This window comes from Xiphophorus maculatus, chromosome 5 (assembly GCF_002775205.1).
Source record: "Xiphophorus maculatus strain JP 163 A chromosome 5, X_maculatus-5.0-male, whole genome shotgun sequence".
Classification (NCBI taxonomy): Eukaryota; Metazoa; Chordata; class Actinopteri; order Cyprinodontiformes; family Poeciliidae; genus Xiphophorus; species Xiphophorus maculatus.
In genome coordinates this window covers 6,081,897-6,100,636 of record NC_036447.1, presented here as the reverse complement: position 1 = coordinate 6,100,636, position 18,740 = coordinate 6,081,897, and the positions used below count along the sequence as shown (strand labels likewise).

Sequence of the window (18,740 nt, the reverse complement as noted above, 5' to 3'; positions counted from 1 at the left end):
TTTTTCTAAACTTGATTTTTGTTTTGATTTACATCCATTTAAAATGGTTCTGAATAGAACTTTAAATTCAACGACAAGCAAAAGACCTAGGTAAAATTGGTATATTCTGAAAATGCCTAGATTTGTTAAATTATACATTGACATTATAATTTCTCCAGGTCTAACTCTTTTGAATTTTTGTTTAAGGAAAGCATGTTGAATGTTTTAGACAAATAACTAGTAAGATCCAGTTTGTACTATAAAAGTAATTTAAATTGGACTGTCTAATTCACTTTGATATTCATTGTTTTGATGATAAATGTAAACTGTACAACTGCAACAAATTTGAAGTTTTTGTTTATTGTTTTGTTTGTTTAGTTCTATTTTATAAGATTGGTTTAAGAGAAAGATCTGCATATGTTTAACATTTTGGCAAAACATTACTTTAGAAACATGTCTTTTGAAGCTGGTGGTAACGGGGTTTTGTGCATTAGTTTTCTCTGTTATTGCCTGTATATGTCTGTCCTACATCTGCTGAAGATCTAATACTTTTTTTGTCTAGTGTTTTGTTTCAGAAGAGGCAACACTTACAGAAACGTGAAGTGACATGGAAAATACAGATACTGATCCGACATACATCGATGCCATCGGGGTCCCTCGTGGAGTGCCTGATGAATATAAATTAGTTGATCAGGGTGGGGTTGAATCTACAATTTGTTGGTGGTGCACGATTAACAAAAACGTAGACGGAATAAATTACATCCATTACAATGTACAAAAACTGGGAAACTGGACACAGGCTGGTTTCGAGGCAGTGTATGAACAGCTGCCTGCTACTTCACTGATGGCTTTTCAGAACCGCATAGCTCTTGACATGCTGCTGGCTGAGAAAGGAGGGGTGTGCATGATTTTTGGAGAAAAATGTTGCACATTTTTACCAAACAATACAGCAGCTGATGGAAGCTTAACGAAGGCCATTACAGGGCTTCGCACCCTTAATGGCAAAATGAAGGAACACTCTGGAGTGGATACTTCCATGTGGGATGCATGGATGGATGCTTTTGGGAAGTATAGAAACCTTGTGTCCTCTGTCTTAGTATCAATTGCAGTATTTGCTGCAATTTTGACTTTGTGTGGATGTTGTTTTGTTCCGTGCCTGCGTTCTTTGTTCAACCGTCTCATTACCACAGCGATTTCACCCATGGAGGACCAGATGGCACAGATGTATCCTTTATTAGAGAAAAAATCTGATGTTGACAAAGCCTACTCTGATGATGACTCTTCTTCTGACAGGTATCCAGATCCTAATTTTTGGACTGGGTATAACCCCTGAGTGTAAAAATGTTTGCTTTCAAAAAAATGAACTCCCAGCGGAAATCATTTGAAGTGACTGTTTTTGGAGGGATATTAGACGACACCAAATATTCGATAAACAGGAGGGAACTGTTGGATAAATTGTATTATTAGTAATTATCAAATATTTGTTGTATCATGTAGCCTTGTAGTTACATTTAGATAATGTTTCTGTGTGTTAAATAACTTTGATTCTATCCTGAGACTGCCCTGGGAAATAGGGGTGACAGCTACTCTCAGCAGCTGTTGCCCTGCAGGACTTCCTACAAGACAGAGGTGTTAATTGCTCCCAGCAGAGTTTTACAGGCCTGACAATAAACTCTGCTCTGTGCTGCTTTGTGATACAAAGCCGTTGCTTTGAAGCTATGCAATGTGTCTTGTTTCACACCGGGCCTGGAGCAAGAAAGATTTAGAGTATAGATAACATGTGTCTAGAAGTGAATGTTATTTAGCGCTGCAACCATGTGATGAATGCTTTGACCCCACCCCATAGGGTTGCAGCGCCCCTTGTGGCAGGTTCCTAAAGATCAATAAAATAGAGGGAGCGGGAGATGTGTTTCCAGAGTAGGTGGAGATTTGTAACTGGAAACATCTCTCTGTCTGCTCTCCTCGCGAGTATAAAAGAATCTAACTCTCTTGTCTTTCCTGTATTTGTTTAATTGTCTCTAATAGGTATTTAGACCTGACATTACCTTTTTTAGAAACATGAATGGGCATTTGCCGAGCTCAACTCATTAAGGGAGAATTGTGTAGCATTTTAGCAGGACTTCATACCAATCAGCACAGCATGAGAACAGGAGAATTTAATTTTATAATAGGAAAAAAAACCCCAGACTATTTCATTTTTCTATAAATCAGCACAAAGTGGTTGCAAATTGAAACCAATGGAAAATATGAAAATACATCCCTATTAGATAGAAGACGTTATGAATATACAATGTCAAATTAATTACAGTAAACACTGAGTGCTTTCTCTTACATAAGATTGTCTCTTTTCTGATATACAAAATGACACAGAGGCCTCTAAAAGTCCCAGTGTTTTATAAAGAATTTAACAAACAAATCAACAATTTAATGTGAATATTAAGCTGTTTTTTACTTAAAATTTTTTCTGTTAGTTATTTTAGTTAGATTATGTTTATTATTTATTTATTGTGTTTAATTATTCTGGTTCCAACCCGCCTTCCAACCCATTGCACCTGGGAAGGAAGAATTGGGAATTCAGGATTGGAATTAGGACTGGAAGGACGATTGGGGTTAATGTTAGAATAATAAGTTTCCAACTGTTTTCGGTAATTCAAACCCTCCCTCCAACCGTAATTCAAACCCCAGGATGTATCAATCAATCCATCAAATTTTATTTGTATAGCACATTTCAGCAGCAAGGCATTTCAAAGTGCTTTACATCATATCAAACACAGAAACACAACGCAACATAGAATCAACAATCAAAACACGACATTAAGTAAAGTGCCATCAATAAATTTGTAATTGATTACGTTTCAAATACAATCCTAAACAGGTGGGTTTTTAGTGTATCTGGTGTTCCCAGGAATGAAAGCATTTTGTCTTTAAGTCTGTGGTTCTGTCCCAGTTCCCATCATTCTGTGTTGACATGTCTTAGGTCAGGACATAACAGCAGAAGATGTGAAGGTGTGGATGTTAGAGAAATAATTCACTACTAGTACAGTTTGTATATTGAACAGTCTGGACAAAAAAAATACAAGGCTGGCTAAGTGTTGATCGGTAAAAGGTGCTTGGAGTGGAAAATGGCTTTGAGTGGTCAGAAAAAAGAGCTAATCTGTTCTTCCAGTGCAGCTGCTGGAGCAGCACTGATGCTGCCAGTTTAAATGTTAACTGGAAAGCATTAGTGAAGAATCTGACCTCAGTCCTATTAATCTCTGATAAACAGAAACCGACTCAGACCTGATACCGCTTTCCTGTGGGGAGTGAACAAATCTGCCAGTGGAACTAGCACCGTGTATCAATATTAAGAAATCATTGACTTACTAAGAGCTCCCATATCTTGCTGAGAGGTTACTTGTTAGTTAGTTTTTTCTTATTTCAAGATATTTGCACCAGAAACCAGACAAAAATACTTGGTAAGATTTTGTGATTTTGACCTAATTGTCACAATAGTGTTAACCGTTTTTTGTTTTGTTTTAGTTATCAGTGTTTTAATTCCTTCAGACTGATGAGCATGTTTCTGACCATAAGCCAATCAAATCAGCCTACATTTACTCATTTGGTGAACACTATGAAGCAGGAACATGAACATAAAAAAGAACATTGAGAATCCGTTTACCTCTGTCACTGTCATACAGGTAGGCAAACTTCTCCCACTTATAGTACTCCACTAACGCAACTAGAGGCCCCTTGATGTCTGGCCTCATTTGCAGAACAAACTGATTCATTCCTTCTGCCGGGAAAGACGGCGTAATGAAGGAGACATGGAGTGTCTCACAAAAGGAGGTGATGGTGTTGACCGACTTCTTGTCATAAAAGCCAAAAATGGCATAGACGCCCCGGGAGAACTGGGAGCAAACTGGAAAAAAAGAGGAAAAAAAGACAATGAATGAATGAAGCATTTTAACGAGACAAGTTAACAGAGATAAGAAATCACTGCAAGTTTAAGTCATGTTTCATTAGAAGATCCAAGGAACAAATTGGATTTGCTCTGCCATAACTCAAAACTTTTAATGTAGCATGGAAAATGTGTTTGAATCTCTGATTTAAATAGATGCAATCAATAACCTCTTTCAGGTACTTACATTTAATTTGTCATCTAGTCACCCTTCAAACATTCAAACACAGAGCAGGCAGCTTTGGCTCCTGACCTATTATGCGTCTTTGAGCAGGTTAGGACAGGTATAAAACATATTCATAACATTTTTTGCAAAATATAATTATTAGATAATGAGATTTCAGTCAGTCATGTATATTTTGAGCTCCTTTCTGCTCCTTCAAATACAAATAAGCTGCAAGTGGACTAGACCTCCAACTCAATTTTTACACTCATGTGAAAATGACTGCAAACAGATGTACAATTATACAACCGTACATATTTGAAAAGCAGATGTGGAGCCTCCTGCACAACCAACTAAAATGCAGCAAATGGTTTCTGGATGGTAAGTCAACAACAAAGCACTTGTCTTTTCCAGCAGTCATTGTACAGTGAATACAATGGTAAAACCAGTTGATCAGACATGCTGGAACTCAGATTGGGTTGCTTGTCACTGAGGTTGCTTGGTAACGCTGCAGTACCCGTTAAATGTGATTTAATAATCATGGCGTTTTTGAAACAGCTCATTTTCCAGACATCTAAAAACATTAACTTATTGTCAAAACACTGCTGTTTTTTAAGAGCTTGGGCTGTAAAGATACAAATAGAAGAAAATAATGTGAAAATTATGAATTTTTCATAATAGGTTTCCTTAAATATTGACCCACTTTGTCTTATAGAGCCATTGTCATTGGACAGAAGATGGGATACAGAGCAAACATAGGTCAGAACAAACATAAACTCAAAGTAGTCACTATATAAACCAACCAGAATGATTCTGGACTGTCGAAAGAAGTTAGACCACCAGAGCAGCAACTGATGGTTTAATATGTGTTTGATCATTGGTGACCTGCCTTTCATTTGGGCAAATCTATAGATTTATTACTTGGAGATGACCATGTGCAGGTGCTGAAAGTCACACACACTACAGCTTATTCAATGCATGAGTAAAACATGGAGGACAGGAGCAAGCGAGCAGCAAAGGCTTGGTGCTTTCACTGCTATCGCACTGAATCCCTTTAGCCACAGGCCGTCATTACATCATGCTCTGATAAGAGCACATCATACTCTACGCACGAGCCTCTGTCCACAACGCTTCTGTTCTCTCCACAACAGTTACTGGATTAATGTCATCGTCTAAAATTGGGTTATTCGGTTTAAAGATGGCTGAAAGTGTCACAGAGTGACATATTCAAATGTTTTTATTTTGATGGATAAATGCCAAAATTTTAACATATAAATATGTATTTTACCATATTTGCATGGTCAAATTCATATAAATAGGGATTTTATCGTATTTCTACGGTAAAATTTTGTTAGCTACAGCTGCCGGTATCTTACCGTAAATTACGGAGGTTTTTTTTTTTTTTACAGTGTGGCTATGAGTGAAGGGGTTCAAAAAGTTTACTGCAACTGTTATTAAGAAAGATTTAGGACTGTTGACGGCTGTTAAGAATTCATCATGTTGCGTCAATAATCGATTTGTAATTGCACCGTTGCCGTCTGAATTATTAAATGCTTCAAGAGAGCCACCAATCAATATGTGATAGAAGCTGCATCACAACATCAATACTCTTACTTTTTGGTTTTAAATAACAGCAATTCTTAAATCATTTCTGTTTTAAATTTGTGGCTGTCGTACTGAGAGGATCTCAGTCCAGCCCACGCAAAACAAAAACAATGAAAGCTTGGGATAAATCCACGTTTTCATTGTTTTGTAAAGACGTTCACAAGGATAAATGATCTGAAAGTCATTTCAGACCCAATCTGCCCTTATTACAAAGTTTGACCTCTGAATAATCAGCAGAACACTGTCTGCAAACTCAATCATTTGGAAAGTGCAAGCCACGTGAATAAGCAAGGCCGATGCGTTGAAGGTGAGGGGGAAGATTTTAAAGATGCTGATGCGCTATGGAAACTGTGTGTGAAGCTGTTCTGCTGTTGCTCTTCCATCGGGGCTGCAAACCAACCGAGAGACAGCAAGAAAATCACAGGCAACTTATAGTAATTTAGCACTTAAAAGAAATAACACACTTAGGTTAATTAAATGTCATTTCAACTGGAAAACAGGTGTCTAAAGCATCAAAACTGAGGCCAAAAGCACATTTTAGATGGTTATATTTATAGTTTTTTGTTATGAGACATGTGAACTCTTCAAGTGATCAAATGTTTGTACTGTTAAAAGGCCTTAAACTACTGGAAGCTGTTAGAAGCCTTTCTTCATTCTTGTATAATCTCAAATGTGGAAATATGTTTTTCCTCAGAATCAGAGTAAAGGAGAAAGCTTAGCTAGAACGCTGAACTGTGTGATCTGATTCTAGAATATATTTCTATAGAACTGGAAAAATAGACAGTTCAAACTGAGCTCAAATATATCTGAGATCCAAAATCAAATTAGAGGAAGAATTAAGTTAGAAATCATAATTAAAATGAGAATTAAAACATCAGTGAGTTAACATGAAGGGTTTACATTTTTAAAAAGAATATTATAACAACCAGAATCAAACTTAGACATCTATTGAAGCTAAGCTAAACACAACCTGTCCAAGTTACAAAATAAGGTAAAAAGATATTTTGACTGTTTTTTGCATCAAACAAAAGCAGAATGAGGTGAATGACAGACTCTCAGTTAAGAAGTCCTTCAACAGGGATTTAACTTTAATAAAGGCAGTTAACGCAGCTCATGTTGCCACTAAATACTTTACATAAACCTGCAGCTGGTCTGCAGAAAACTGAAATGCTCTGAATTGCAAACCAACAATGCAATCAGGTCACTGATCCAGATCACACAGCAGGAGCTCACATAAAGCAGTAGAGTAAGCAACAAAGAAATGTCTTAAAGAGGGATCGTATTCTCAACAAGTTCAATTGAAGTCTAAATTAGCAACGTGTTTAAATATAAACAGCCCTTGTAATATTTTATACTGACGAGCTTCTTTTTATGATGTACATTGTTGTCTATGAGCGGATTCCAGAGTTTTTAGCTGCAAACGTCTGATATTTCACTGAGAAAGAGCCGCAGCATTTCCCCTCTAGGAGCTGGTTTAGTGTCTGCTGAGTGTCTGTCAGAATGGGCAGCAGAGTCTCTAACCAGCTTTGATGAAAGGATCTGTGCTCCTAATTTAAGCCTATTTGTCTCTCCTTGCTTTAAACTCGACTACATCACCTTCAGTTTATATTCTGCTACAGAATATGAAGATCCAATCCTTAAAGATGACCTGTTATGCTTTCATGAATAGGATAGGATAAGTCTATTTCATTACCAGATTTTTGTACAAAATCATTCTTAGATAATAAGATTTCAGTCTGCTCAGTTCTGCCTCTTGTCACTTTAGATCCAAATAAGCTGCTGCTGGCCACGCCCCCAAACTCAATGTTTACATTCTCATATGGAAATTGCTGCAAACAGATGTGCAATTATTCAACCGTACATCTCTGAAAAGCATTAGGAGAGCCTCCTGGACAACCAACAAGGATGCAGCAAGTGGTTTCTGGATGGTAGGCCAACAACAAAGAACTTTGCTTTTCCAGCAGCCATTGTACAGTGATTACAGCAGTAAAACCAGCTGACCAAATGTGCTGGAGCGCTGTTTGGGTTGCTAGGTAATGGGAAGAGTTCCACTCGGGTTGCTAGGCAACAGCACTCTGCTGGTCGAATGTGATTTGACAATCTGGAGGGTTTTGAAACAGCTAGTTTTCCAGACAACAAAAATCATGAATTTATTGGCAAAGAAACTGCTGGTTGTTATTTTTAAGCACAGTGGCTGTTTTGAAAAGCAGTAGAAACCCACGTGGGAGGACAAAAATGTGCAGAATGTGAAGTTAATGTCAATTAATTTTCCCATGGGATCAATAAAGTATTTCTGAATTAGAATTTTGCATAATAGGTCCCTTTTAAAGCTAGAAATGGTAGAAAAACTGCAGTTAAAAACTCTTCTTTCTGATCTTCCTGCCGATATGTAACTGTAAAAAACAACATGGATATGTTTAAATTACATGAAATAATAATCAACTATACTTAAACTCAAACTAGATTTTATTAGAGTCCATAATGATAAATGTGACATATAAACAACCTGAATTTGTTTAAACTTGATTGGTGTTGAATTTTCTGTCTTTTAATGATCGAGTTCTTCTTTTCAAAGGCAACTTCATCTTTCATTTTTTCACTGTGTGTTTTTTAACGTGTGTTTTCCACTGTGCAGCATCAGCTTAAAGAGAGAAAAACAACATCCTTGTAAATCCTGTCATCATGGACTTTACAGTAATAAGAGGCTTAAAGGTTACAAACATAGTCTTAATGGAGAACCAATCAGTCAGAATTATATTTCCTGTTGATGAAAGGAATATGTGCATAAAAAACCAGCTACTGTAAAATACAAGAGCAAAGACAACAGAGGAGAATAAAACAGGATGATGTGAATGCCAACTTTTAATGATCTCCTGAACTATTCACTTTGATCTGGTTGAACTGAGTTGAGAACTAGTCAGAATGAAATGATAAAACTGCATAAATATGAGGTTGTTAAACACAATGACACAAGTCTTAGTATAATAGCATTTCTGAATTGATTTGCTAATGCTAATGCTTTTTAATTTATTATTGTCAAATGCTACATTTCAAGTTTACGTATAAAATGGCCAATTGATTATTAATAGACAAAGATAATATAGCAAAACTCACAGCAGTTCGTAACAGCAAAGCTGTTGGCCACCTCCAGGTTGTCTATATGTGGAGTGAGTCTGAAATCTGCCATCCCAAACTGAACCATCCCAACTCTGAATGCGCTGTACTCCTGATCCGCGCCCCTGGGAAACAAACCACCTACAGGAAACACAAGAACAGACATAATTATTGGTATGGTTGGTCAGAGTGGAGCACAAAAAATCTCAAATGTTTTCCAAATGTGATGCTACAGATTCCTGCATTTATATAATCAAAGTCCATTTTGATTATATTTCCTGGTGCTGAACAAAAGTGCTGAACATTTCAGAGTTGACAGGCAACAAACATACAAAACTTTTGTAGATTATTCTCATTGTATTGATGAATATGAATTCAGGTTGCCAGTCCAACAGTTCTGCCCTTTTCATCCAGAAAATGCTGCAATGCTACACACACTTTCCAGCCAAGTTAGACCTAACAACGTCCCAGGCCTTGAGCAGCTCTGGGGAAACGCCTTCCCTGAAATCTGCTGCCAGGAATTGTTCAGCTGCAGCTGCAGATGCAGCCGCTTTCTCAACAGAAACAACAGAAGACGAAGAATCAACACAGCTGAGGAGAACCAGGAAGTAAACACATCCTAACAATCCTCCGTTATAAAAACAGGTGCAAATACTTGTAAGTATTGTTCCTTTATCTTTATTTTAATTCCACTGAAGCTCAATATTTATACTTTGTTTGTTCACTGTGAACGCTTGAAAACCCAAAGTCAAATTTCTAGTTTATGCTCACAATTCTGCTTCTGAAGAACTTCTAACACTGCTGGACTTTATTTTGAGTTGAGCCAGTCGCAATAACAAATTTTGCTCAATTGATTTGTCCCAGTAATTACTACAATAAACAATAATAATGTTGTTTTGAGACCATTTTCAAGTTAATACATTGAAATATATGTTACAAAATATATTAATACAAAAAATATTAATAATAGAAATTATTGAGCTCATTTTGATTTAGCATGTAATTAATTGACTAATTTATTATTGTGACAGTCTTATTATGAGTCAATTGAAACACATTTATGAGAATTACTAATAAACCCATATTTGCTTTCCCATCACAAAAGGGTTGGTATTGCATTCATTTTATGGATCTATTCAACCACACTGTCTGCAAAACAATCTAGAACTGTTAATTTCTAATTAAATTTCTATTCCCAAAATAAAATTACTTTGTAAAGGAGTTAGTGTCTCTTTCATAGATATGTACAGTATATCTTACAAAGTTCTTATCTTGAAATTACATATAAAAAAGGAGTCCAGCCTGTTTTGAACAAAAGTACAAATGTTTAAAAGTCATGTTTGGATATAAAATCATTGATTTATAACATCCACTCTGCACTTGCTGTCCACAGACATTTCATTTCTGCCCGACAGCGTCCAAAACCTCCCGCCTTGTTGCTGCGCCATCTGGGATACGCATTTCCTACTGTGTAGCACCTAATGTGGAAGATGTCCCTCATGCATAATGGATAAGCTGGTCATGATTTGTTAAAGTTTTTTTAAAAGTTTATGAATCTGTTCTTTATTTTTGGAACAAAAACATGGCAACAAATGATTTAAAACCAAAATAAGATGTGGAGCGAACTCTGCTCTGAGATGCTGCAGACACTGACAGAAGTCAGAAATTATATAAATCAACATCACAGCATTAAGCATGGAGAGCCAGTTCAGAAAATCAACAAATAAATAAATAAATAAATTAATAAATAAGAATTTTATTAATTATCTTCTGTATTATTATTTTTATACATGCATACATTAACTTATATAATTATTTTATTAATTTAAATATATCTTCATTTATTTATTATTTTATACACTTATTTATACATTTACTTATAATTTTATTGTAGATATTTATTTACATATTTATTTATTAATTTATGTATGCATTATTCTATTTTTTATTTACGTATTAAGTTTTGACTGAAATGGCTCTCCATAGTTAAGTTGTGCTGACAGATAAACACAGAGACTGCTGTAAACAACAGCGTTAAGCTGCGTCGCTTTATTTTGATCACAACATGAAATTCTGCGTTTTCTTCCTGTGACCAACACATTTGCATTAAAACGAGAAAGGGGATATTTTGCATTCTACTTCAGCTGAGCTGCAGCGGTTGTGGTGGATCTGGCAGAATGAGGTCATTTTCTTTGCCCTGAGCGGGAACTGGAGGTTAAGGCTAGTAGGAGAAGCATGGCTGCCTGCAGTGGTGCAGAATCATTAGCTTCTGTATCTGGCCAGCCTTGGGAATCACAATCAGGTTCTTTAACCAAGAACAAGATCAGCATTAAGAACGTAATACTGATCATATATCTACTTTTATGAACAACTTCCTGCTCCTTCAAAAAGCTCATAGAATCGCATTGAGCCCCAAAATATGATCATTTTGAGATTATTCTCAAGCAATGTAATAGTAATGGCATAACAACGAAAGACCAAATTCTCAAAGATAAAGAAACTTTAAATTCTAATGAACATTTAACACTGGAACTGGAAGACATTTTACATGCAGAACAAATAAACAAAACAACAAAAACGTCAAACAAAATTAATTATGAAGTCTCTGCGAACTTCAAAAAAGGGTTAGTTGAGACCAAAACATTCAAAATATCTATTTTGATGACCAAATTCCTTCTGCTTCACAATGTTGTGAAGTGAAACTAAGAAATTACTGAGCCTAATTCACCCAAAAGGGAAATTTACACGTCATAACTCGGATCATCCAAGTGGATGGTGACGCTGTTGGGAATCTTGAAACGAATCTGAATCATGAATGAACTGATTCATTCATTGAATCTGAATGAATCAGTTCATTCAGATTCAATGAACTGATCAACCATACAGTAAGAAATGCAGCGTTGTTGTGCTTTCGGAAATAAAAATGTCATTTTCTTGATTATAAAGGAAATTTCTAATATTGCATAAAAAAGGCCTAAATGAAGAGTCAGGCGAATGTGCCATTTTTTTATTCCAATCAATCATCAGAATAACCAATAACTAAAATAATAATTATTTCCAACTCTGAATGTGATTCTAAGCTACTGAATCATTTGGATGACATAATAATAATCTGTCAATTTATTATCATAATTAGGCCTGTCGCAATAAATCAATTACGGTAATCGCATTATAAATTAAACCAGCTCAATAATTTTCATTTGCATGATTTATTGTTTTACTCATTTCTTTGTTTATACCAAAAACTGGATGATAAAAGTCTTCAGTCTGCTGCTTCGATCTCAAATGGCCCTTTTTTTTGAAGGACTTCATAATTGATTTTATTGGTTAATTTTGTTTATTTATTTTGGATATTTAAAATGTCTTCCAGTTCCAGAATTAAATGTTCATTAGAATTTAAAATTGATTGATTTTTGAGATTGTATTCATGAATTATTATTATGCCATCATTATTATCGTGTATCGCAAGGAATTCTGGGACAATTTATCATCCAGCAATATTTGTTATTGTGACAGGTCTACTCATAAATACATTCTTCTTTCGTTTCCTAATCTGTAAAACCAAAGATTTGAAAGAAAATGTGAATTATTTTTAGCATGACTGTTGCAGCTTGTCTTATCAAGTGAGAAGTTTCTATAATTTAGAGAATATATTAGTTTAGCTGGAACAAATGTAGTTAAAGTATTCTCTTAAAAACCTGGATCAGTGCATTTCTCCATTGATAACTTTCATTTAAAATTAGTTACTTGAATTTGTAATAATAAAGAAAATTTTAAAATATATTTTACAGGCAAAGGTTATGGAGTAATGTAACAAGGTAAAAGAGACAGGTTGAATTTGGGATTGAGATTTGGTCACATTTGCCTAAACAAAATCTTAATCACTTTTTAAAGGCTATGAAGGTATGCTTCTTTTGAAAAAATAAAAGAAAAACAAACACTGCCTGCAACCAGCACTCTATTTCTGAAAGGCTGTTCAGAACTGGGGAAAACACAGAAAGGTGTCAAAGGTCAGCTGTTTAGCCAACATCAGCATTTAAGTGTGCAATGTTCCTTTCAGGTGAACGAACAGCTGACTCTTAAACTACTTACAGCTCCAGCATGAAGATTTGGAGATAAATAATTTAGATGCATGGAAATGTGTGGGAAATTAATTCACAATTATTCTATCTCACCTTAAAGTGATAAAATCAGAAAGAAGACAACCTGATCAGATCGGAAATCACTTTTACGTTTATAGGGATATAATTGTCACATTTTGACAGAAACGTTGTTCTACTAAACATTTGTGTAACAAAAAATTGTTCAAAGATCAGAAGAAGAGTTTGATTGCTTTAATGTCAATAAAGATTTTTCAACTGATTATTGGGAAGAACAAAAATAATTTTTCAAAATATAATTTTAAATAAAATCAGATTATTTTTGCAAATTTCCAAATTTGTTTATTGGCCTTTGAGAAATACCTGTTTCTGATGCAGTTTTTAATTTCCGATACGATACAGATATCTGAAGTTTAGTATGCTAATGATACCGATCAATACAGAAAAGCAATGTTGTATTGACTTAAAACGGTGCTGAATTACATTTAAATACACCAATAGCTTCATAAGGTTGATCAAACGTGAAAATTACAGAACTTGTTTTATCAGCGCAATTAAGATTATAACAGCCAATATAAAATCAATAATTAAGAAACTGAAGCTGATTAAAACAGTATCCTGACTGCTTTGGTCAAACATGTAAAAACTTTAATTAGTTCAGTCAGTGCAACTGAGAACAAATCTTAAAAAAAACTGAAACTGACAAAAACAGAAGGTTGGCTACTTTGGTCAAACGTCTAAAAATAATTTGCAACAAACCTTCTTTCAAATGGTTCAGAAAATGTAATTAGGAATTCTGAATATAAAGATAAAATAAATAATAAAGCCAGACGCGATTATTATTTTTTTCTTTGATAAATTCTGCTACTTTGTAGATGCAGTAATGTATAAATAATTATTATGGCTTTTATCTTATCTTATCTTACCTTATCTTATCTTATATAATGTACTGAACAGAAAAATAAGCTATTTGTGTGATCATATGGTCCACACTGTAAAAAAAAAAACATATCTAATTTACGGTAAAATTCTGGCAACCACAGTTGCCAGTATTTTACCGTAAATTAGATATGTTTTTTTCTTTCTTTTTTACAGTGCAGAAGGAGGGAATTATTAGCACTTGAAATAAGATATAGGAAATAAACTGTGAAAATAATGTATTTGTGTCACATGCTAGAAGTAATCATCTGTCTTCATTTGCTAGAGATCCCTTCCACTCTGAGTTCGGACTGAACCCATAATAAAGTAAAACTATCAATAGAATCCAGGTTTTTAATCTGTATGCAGCAGTAATTCAATTTCAGCAAAGTGAAGAATCTGCTCTGCACCTCTACGCAGAAAAGCCACAAGCTAATGCCAAACTGGTTGAAAATAAGCCTGAGCCAGGTTGAAAACTATACAGTTTGATCTTCATGCTAACGTCCAACTGTCTTTTAAAACTATTGAATAAAAAATGGCACAGACATACATCAAAAGTCTCCCAGCAGCTAGCTAAGGGTGAAAAGTTCATAAGTTTGCCTGGAGTTTGTCCCCACAGGACAGAAAACCCAGTAAGCGCTTTCTGACCTTCACAACTCACTGGAACTGGCTGGACCGCAGAATATTTTAGAAACCTACGTTCTCCCAAACAGTTTTTGTTTTGCAGTCGTTCGAAACAACTTTACACACCAAAATGTCAGGTTGACGAAACAACAATAGGGCGAGAAATAATTTTAATGCATCTTCTACCTTTAAAATGATACAGATCCTAAGCTATTCAACTGAAAACATGCAGATATGTTAGTAAGAAAAAATTAAAAGCAGCAACAATTTAGCCCTCTTGGACTGAAAAAATTGAATCCCTCTTCATCTTCAGTTTTTTGTTGTATTATGTTAAAAACAGTCATTTCTTTAAGGCCTGCCTCTCCCTGACTAATTTCCATCTTCACTTCCCAAGAAATTTTGAGATCTAGTTTTTTATTAGCTAAACATGAACTTTATTGAAGGCTAATCAGATTCATAATAAGTCCTTGGTGTTTCGTGTAAGACTAAATGTTGCAACTGAATTAAGATGTATTTTGACCAAGTATTAGGCTAAATCTGTGCACATTTATGCAATCTACTTCAGTTTTTTAATACAAGGATGTCAAACTCATTTACATTTGGGCCATTTCAACATCATGAATGTCCTCAAAGGGCTGGTTGTGGCAAAACGTATTGATAAAACCCATTAACAAACTTCTGAAATATGAATAAATAGCTATTTCTGCCTTCAGAAAGAACTTCTTATAATATTGACCATATTTTCACACTGATGTAATTTGGAAGTATACCAGGAAAAACCTGATTAAATTTGATTGATAACTTCAAAATAAGTTTTATTAGATGTTTTATTAGACTTTAGAGGGCCAAATAAAAAATAATGGCGGGCCAGATTTGGCCCCGGGGCCTTGAGTTTGACACATGTGCCTTAACAGATCTGTTTGATTTTGAATTCCTATGATTTATGTCACATTATGGGAGAAAACGGATTCAAATGATTCATCATAATCCAAAGATTTTTACTTTTTTAAAAGTTTTTTTTTAAAAACTTGGATGTTTCTAACTTGCATATATCTCCAGTGTTTCTCAAAATGTGCCTGACTTTTCAAGGCCTCCACTCTCAGTTTTCATCTTGCTGTGGAGGAGGAAACATCCTCAGCTCATCGGCTTCATGACAATATGCACGGATGTAGAAAAAGCAGCTAAGCGTGTCATCCTTTCAGCTGAGCCAAGTTAAAATGACTTTAATCTGGGTGCAGTGCGCCGCGCCGATGCTGCTGCACACCCAGTTATGTGTGATCATGAAGAGTAAAATCCAAACACATTTATGTGTTTTAAAGCTGATCATGCAGAGTTGATCAAACAGTTGTTGTTCATGATCAGCTCAGTTGGTCTTTCTACTCATCATTAAAAGTGACACCAGGATTTTTCATTGAAAGTCTGAAAGGTAGCCTGAAACCTATATCTGCTCCCACCAATCATCAACTTTGACCTTTGGTGCAATTTGGAAGTGTGTGTCCATCTCCACAGTTTGGAGCTTTGTCATACTTCCAGTCCAGCTTTTAGTTACCAAATTACCAGTTACCTGTCACTGAATCATAAACTACTGGGGAGCCTCCACAAGTGATTAATTATTTGTGTCATATATATGTAACAGAAACATTTCTATAGATGATTTGTTGGCTGTACATCCAGAATTTGAATCTTGGATTTAATCAAACTTTCTTTCATTTCCTAGAAAATCTGGTTTGTTTGGGGAGGTTAATTAAACGCTGACACAGATAAAAAAAAAAAAAAATCTCCTAGAAACCTTGATCTCGGTTTGGTTGAAGTGAACTCTGCTGCAGTTCGAATGCATATGTGAACGCCAAGCGGACCGAAGACCGGTCCAAAAGCAGGAAGCGGATTATAGAGCATGGCATTCTGGGTAAATACAACCAAAACAAATGCATGAGTCTAGTGATAGCGAGTGAAATAGCTTGTGGTCTTTTACCAAAGACAAAAGAGAAATCTTACAATTGCTAAAATATGATGCTACTCCATTTTGGAAAAAAAGATGCTCATATCTTGTTTAGAGGTTTTTGTGTCGTTTCCTTCAGTCATTCTTGCTGCAGCGCCTCCGCAGGCGCGGAGGAGAACTGGTTTTTCAAAGGGTTAGTTTTGTTTGGCACAATGCAGTGTGAAACCAACTCACGCTAGCTAAAAATTTAACAAATGTTGCAATTTTGGTCCCCAGTCAAACCAATTCTACCAGACTATCAGGTGTGAAAACACCCTGAGACTGAGATTTGTGACTCATCATCATGTTCAAAACCTTATGAATCGAGGAATAAACCTAAATAGCAATCAGAAGTGTACACTTTTCTTACAAAGGGATGAATGTTGTTAGCAACAAGACTTAAGTAAACTATTGCATTTAAATATAAATGTGACTTTAAAAATCACCTAAATCCACTTTCTTCCCTCTTGTGAGCAAGTCGTCTTCACAACGCCTGGATGCCTAAATGCATTGGCATGCTCCATATGACCTTTTGGCAGCTATTTGTGTTAGCTGCTAACAGGCATACCCAATGAATAAATCAGTGAGTGAATGTTTCCATATGTGCCAAAAATCAGACAATTTAGAGATCCAACAGCAAATGACTGACAATCAGAGCTAAGCTTAAAAAAAGCTCAACCGATGAATGAGGCAGGTGTGAAAAGAGGTGACAGAAACCAGATTTCAACTAAATCCTGTTAAGTAAAAACAGCTGCAATGTGCTGAGCATAGCATCACAGAATGAAAACATGAGAGGGAAGGTGTTGAATGAATTAAATGCAAGAAGAAAACAGAAACTGGACTAGACAGATAGAGATCAATTTTAACAGAACGGTCACAATATTTGTATCAAACAAAAACCCAAAGAATATTAAATTGTTGCACAAAGATATAAACCTTAATAAAACATTAAGCAACAAAGCAATGGAAGCTTGACAAAAATTCAAAGTTTTTGAAAGTATTTAAATGAGTAAAGAAATAAAGTCAGTTTCTCTCACTTTCATTTAAACAACCCAGCAAGGTAATGAAATGTGCAAAAGTATCTTTAAGGCTTTTGAATTCCTGATCTTTAGATTGTTCAGTGAACTGCTTCCCATCTGATTCTAAACGCAACAGTCAAAATAAACAAAGCATTTAACCTTATTAAGATTTATTTAATGTAAGATTTCGACAAAATCACCAACAACATTTTTGTCTTCGTATACATTCTGTCAGTGAAAAGAAGCCGTTAACTTAGGATTAAATATAATTAGTTCAAAGCATGGAGGTGAAGAAGCTGAATGCTCAATTTAAAAACAGTTTCCAAAGGAAAACAAATGGAAACAACAGACAAATAAGGAGAAAATACATAATGGATAAAAAAATAACAGATTAAATAAAATGAGTCTAAAAAAGTCACAAAATGTAATTCAGTTAAGTCTTTTGGTCATGTGTTATGTGATATATCTTGTATTTGTTGTGTTTTATGCTGCTGCAATTGAGGGCCATTCTTAGAAAATAGTTTTTTTATGCATGCAAGATGAATTAAGATAATCAGAAATAAATAATCTATTATTGAGCACAATATATATATATATATATATATATATATATATATATATATATATATATATATATATATATATATATATATATATATATATATATATATATATAGAGTGAGGATATCCTCTGTAGTCTATCATAACGTTGCTCTGCAGCTACATAAAACTCCGTTTAAATAATCTGGAATGCCTTTAACTACAAATATCTGCAGGCGGCCTTATCGCCTGTAGGTTGTTGTTGCTGCGATATTTACTGAAATATTTAAAAAAAATGTTAACAGACCGGAGACTGCGTCGACCGAGGGGCTGTCAGGAGGCCTCCTTTCCCACAGCAGCATCAGGACAGGGAGGAGAGAGGCCCACAGTGGGGGCGCGATGAATGGGAAGGAGACGGCAGCATGCAGGGGAGGAAGCTAATTAACATGCACGGCGGAACAGAAAACGCAAAAAAGAACCAAAACGATGGCTTGACGCCAGAAACCCAAAAAACACCCTACCGATCTGGACGCTCGGAGAACCGGAAAATGCCTGGCGGAATAAGAAAGTCATCACAAGGAGCAGCTTCATGGTGGAGTCCGGGCTCCTGCACGCGATGCCACGTCGATCTGCTGAGCGGTTCACCAACGCACCACCATCAGGCGCGACGCGGGCTCATGGTGCGGGTCCGGGGCTGCTGAGAGACGGCTCGGCCACTGCAGATGCTCTCTGATCTGGATCCGGGGAGGATGCGCGTGCCGCT

The 18,740-nt window shown here is 35.6% G+C and overlaps 1 protein-coding gene across 4 annotated transcripts in view; it reads right to left on the bottom strand.

The window, feature by feature from the left end:
* The window catches only part of LOC102236866 (glutamate receptor 2-like), a 56,999-nt gene extending 38,259 nt beyond the window's left edge, over nucleotides 1-18,740 (bottom strand). For 2 of the 4 annotated variants that reach the window (XM_023334129.1, XM_023334128.1), the window contains exons 1-3: nucleotides 18,499-18,738; nucleotides 8,799-8,939; nucleotides 3,638-3,877 (exon numbers count right to left, since the gene is read on the bottom strand). In XM_023334129.1, coding sequence (XP_023189897.1) covers nucleotides 3,638-3,877; nucleotides 8,799-8,939; nucleotides 18,499-18,568 — 451 coding nt within the window. In that variant the 5' untranslated portion in view covers nucleotides 18,569-18,738. Of the gene's footprint in view, nucleotides 1-3,637; nucleotides 3,878-8,798; nucleotides 8,940-18,498 lie in introns of all 4 variants that reach the window. The other 2 variants (XM_023334130.1, XM_023334131.1) reach the window with 2 other exon arrangements.